This window comes from Pelecanus crispus, chromosome 17 (genome assembly GCF_030463565.1).
Source record: "Pelecanus crispus isolate bPelCri1 chromosome 17, bPelCri1.pri, whole genome shotgun sequence".
Lineage (NCBI taxonomy): Eukaryota > Metazoa > Chordata > Aves > Pelecaniformes > Pelecanidae > Pelecanus > Pelecanus crispus.
The window spans coordinates 6,681,344-6,685,162 of NC_134659.1; the positions used below are offsets into that span (position 1 = coordinate 6,681,344).

The 3,819-nt window shown below is 56.0% G+C and overlaps 1 protein-coding gene across 1 annotated transcript; it reads left to right on the forward strand.

The window, feature by feature from the left end:
* The first annotated feature begins 395 nt into the window (after nucleotides 1–395).
* Nucleotides 396–3,368, forward strand: PRELP (proline and arginine rich end leucine rich repeat protein). Its single transcript, XM_009490353.2, has 2 exons — nucleotides 396–1,332; nucleotides 3,190–3,368. The coding sequence occupies exons 1-2, from the start codon at nucleotides 396–398 to the stop codon at nucleotides 3,366–3,368; spliced, it is 1,116 nt and encodes a 371-aa protein (XP_009488628.2).
* Nucleotides 3,369–3,819: the final 451 nt, after the last annotated feature.

The window sequence follows — 3,819 nt, forward strand, 5'->3', positions numbered from 1 at the left end:
CAAGGCTTCTGAAGGGGCAATCCATCCTTTGGGGAGAGGGCACAGCGGTGTTGGGATTCCTGTGGGGGTCCAGGCTCTGTGAGGCAGTGCCGGGAGTGATGTGCAAAAAAAAAACCCCAAACCAAATTACAAAAAACCACACACCCCCTGCCATGGCATAAAGCTGAGCCAGAGAGAGGGGATCTCAGTGACTCATGCTTTAGAGAGGGGTTGGATTGAAAGATAACTTCCAAGGGGAAGGAGAGAAAATAGCAGGTTACTGGCAGGGATGTGGGGTAAATTCCTGCCTGTCAGAGACTGCAGTGATGGGGGAGATGGGAGATGATGCGGTACCTAAATCGGGTGCTTCCTAACCCACCTCTTCTTGTTGCCTCCCTCAGGGAAACATCTGGACCATGAAGGTGGCCTTCAGATTGCTTCTCCCACTTGTTCTTGTGCTGATCTCGGAGGTGAGCGGGCAGCGGAGGAAGCCTCCCCGGAAACCCACCCGCCCGCCTCCCGAGTTCATTGAGCCTGTCGAGCCCACAGAGCTGCCTCCACCCCTGCCACCGGGCCCCCCTTCCGTCTTCCCTGACTGCCCCCGAGAATGCTACTGTCCCCCAGACTTTCCCTCTGCCCTCTACTGTGACAGCCGCAACCTGCGGAAGGTCCCCATCATCCCATCCCGCATCCACTACCTCTACCTCCAGAACAACTTCATTGATGACCTCCCGGAGGAGTCCTTCAGGAATGCCACGGGGCTGAAATGGGTCAACCTAGACAACAATCGCATCCGGAAGGTGGACAGGCGGGTCCTGGAGAAGCTGGAAAACCTCATCTTCCTCTACATGGAGAAGAACCAGCTCAAGGAAGTGCCTGCCTTCCTGCCACCCAACCTGGAGCAGCTGCGTCTGAGCAAGAACCAGATCTCCAAGATCCCTCCTGGGGTCTTCAACAAGCTGGAGAACCTGGTGCTCTTGGACCTGCACCACAACAAGCTAAGCGACGGGGTCTTCAACAAAAACACCTTCAAGGGACTCAAGAACCTCATGCAACTCAACCTCGCCCACAACATCCTGAGGAAAATGCCCCCTGGGGTGCCCAATGCCATTCACCAGCTCTTCCTGGACAGGAACAACATCGAAGACATCCCCAGTGACTACTTCAAGGAGTTCCCCAACCTGGCGTTCATCCGGCTCAACTACAACCAGATCTCTGACAAGGGGCTGCCCAAGAACTCCTTCAACCTCACCAACTTGCTGGTGTTGCACCTGGCCCACAACAAGCTCACCAACGTCCCTTTCATCAGCCCCAAGCTGGAGCACCTCTACCTGAACAACAACTCCATTGATAGTGAGTTGCGCTGGCTGGTGTTCTGGCCACAGCGAGGTCTGCGGGGGGGGGAGTGGATGGGCTTGGGGATGGCAAGTATTTTGTTGAAAAAGGGCATTTTTCACCCAGTGGGATGTGAACTCTTCAAAGGGGGATGCAGTGGTGAGATGACCTGGGGGCTCTCTGTAGGTGAACAAGGCCCTAAGGGGCATGGATTTGCATGTGGGGAAGGATGGCCTGAGGATTAGGGTGGTAGCTGAGGAGCAGAGCTAAATTCCCCCTGGGGCTGCAAGGGCTTTTCTTGTTCGTTGTCATGGGCAGCTCTTCTTTGGGGCCACCTGCCATCTAAATAGTTACTTCCCCAGCATGGCTCAGAAATAGGGATATTTAAAAAGGAGAGTCTGTGCACATATTTTAAGAACAGATGCCAAATACGCAGTCAAGATGGTTAGAAATAACCCAGCTTAACTCTCGAGCTGAGCCTCGCAGAGGAAGGAACAGGGAGAACAAGGCTGTGATGGAGGTTGCCTTGGCAAACCGACCGGGGCAGTTTCACACGGTTCCAGGCAAAGCACTGAAATTTCATGGGAGGGGTGCTGGCCTGTGAAATGCGTAAACATAGCTAGCACATTCAAGAAGAAGACAGAGACCCATTCCTGGTCACCCCAGATGTTTCTGCTATTAGAGGTCCAGCAACCTGCTGTCCTCGCTATCCGCGGGGAAGCAAGAATGCGGCGCTCCTGCCAGAAACCCTCCAATGTGCACTGGGAAAAGCGTGCTGGGCTCTTCTATTTCTGGCTGCGGTGGGGTGTATGGAGGCTGCAGGACCCACCCGGGGCATTACTCGGCTGTGAGGCAGCTGCCGGGAGGGACGCTGGTCCCCAGAAGTGGTGGGACGCAAGCGCTTCCACGCTGCCGTGTTTATTGTGCAGTGCCAGTGCGTGGCTTTATATGTAAGAGTGGTCCGCTGCTAAAAAGGGGGTGTAAAATCACGGAGCAGCTTTAGCGGGCTAGCTTCTGCCTGAACAGAGCACTGAACGTGAGCCAGGAAGGGACGAGCAATAAAGCTGCTCTTTGCAGGCAAGCAGTAATAGAATTACGGGATGTGATGCCAGGAAGAGGGACAAAACCCTCACAAAGCCACATCCCTTCTCTCAGGGGGTCACCGGAGTCGGTTCCCAGGGACTAATGACGCAGTGATGAACGTCTGGTTCAAATGCCGGTTAATCTGTATTTTATTGAAACACCACCAAACCGGAGCCAAGGGGGACCTTGGGGCAAAGGTGGAGGCTGCTGCTGGCTTCGCACGCACCGGTACCCAGGTCCTGCTAGGGATGTGCACGGGTGGCCGTGCGTATCATGTCCCAGCTCTTTTTTTCCGTATTTTAACCAGCTTTTATAACGTTTCAGTCCCTGGAGTTGGGTAACAACATAAGAATCGCCGGGTTTGTTTATTTTAATGCAGGCCCTGGGGTGGGGAGAAACACATGGAAATCCAGAAGCGAGCAATGAGCCAGTTATTGACGTTATCTTCGGCGTAATGGTGCTGGAGCATGTTTCCTTGATGTTTTTTTGAAGGCTTAGGGCTGGCTTGGCAGGTTTCATGTTTGAAATAATCCCTTTTCTCTCTCGAATGACACTGCATCCCTCGCCGCGCTTTGGCTGAACGTGACCTACTTCATTTCTGAAGAAAAGGAAGATTTTCCTCTCGCTGGGGCTGCGCCGTCTGCTGGGAGAGGCTGGGGATTCTGCCCCTGAGAGCAAAGCAATGCCATTTTGGGGTTCAACAGACAGGCAGGCAGGGACGGGGGGTCTCTAGCATCCCTCTGCCTTCCCTTTCCTCTAACCTGCGTCCCGCTTTTCCTCTCCTCCCTGCAGAAATCAACGGGACGCAGATCTGCCCCACCTCGCTGATGTCCATCCAGGACTTCTCCCCCTCCGACCTGGACAGCGTGCCCCGGCTCCGGTACCTGCGGCTGGACGGGAACCTCCTGAAGCCCCCCATCCCCTTGGACCTGATGATGTGTTTCCGCCTCCTGCAGTCCGTGGTTTTCTAGCCCTGCCCGGCAACGCGCTTCTCCCGGGACTTGGCTTTGCACAGAGACTCGACCCCCGTTGGCGTTTGACACGTGGGACCCTCTTTGCCTCCCTCTCCCCCTGCTCACAGCCCGCCTCCATCCCTCTTGCCTTTCCCCCTTTCCTCCCCTGCAGCGGCCGTGGACACGCGTGGCATGTGCGGCCTCGGGTACCACTGTCTGCAGGACAGCACGGGCTCGCAGCAGCCATCCCAGCTCGCAGCATCAGCCCAGGGTGGCTGCCACGCTCGCCCCAGCTCCCTGCCTCCCCTGCCCTCGCCCCAGCCAGCCCCGGAGCGGGCTCTGTCTCCCCCTTCCAGCCGGCAGAGTTTCAGGAGGTCGGATTCGGTTCTAGCCGAAAGCATCTCCGGATGGAGCTGATGAGGGAGCCCAGGGACCACCTCGCTGCAAGACTCGGGTCATATCATTGCTC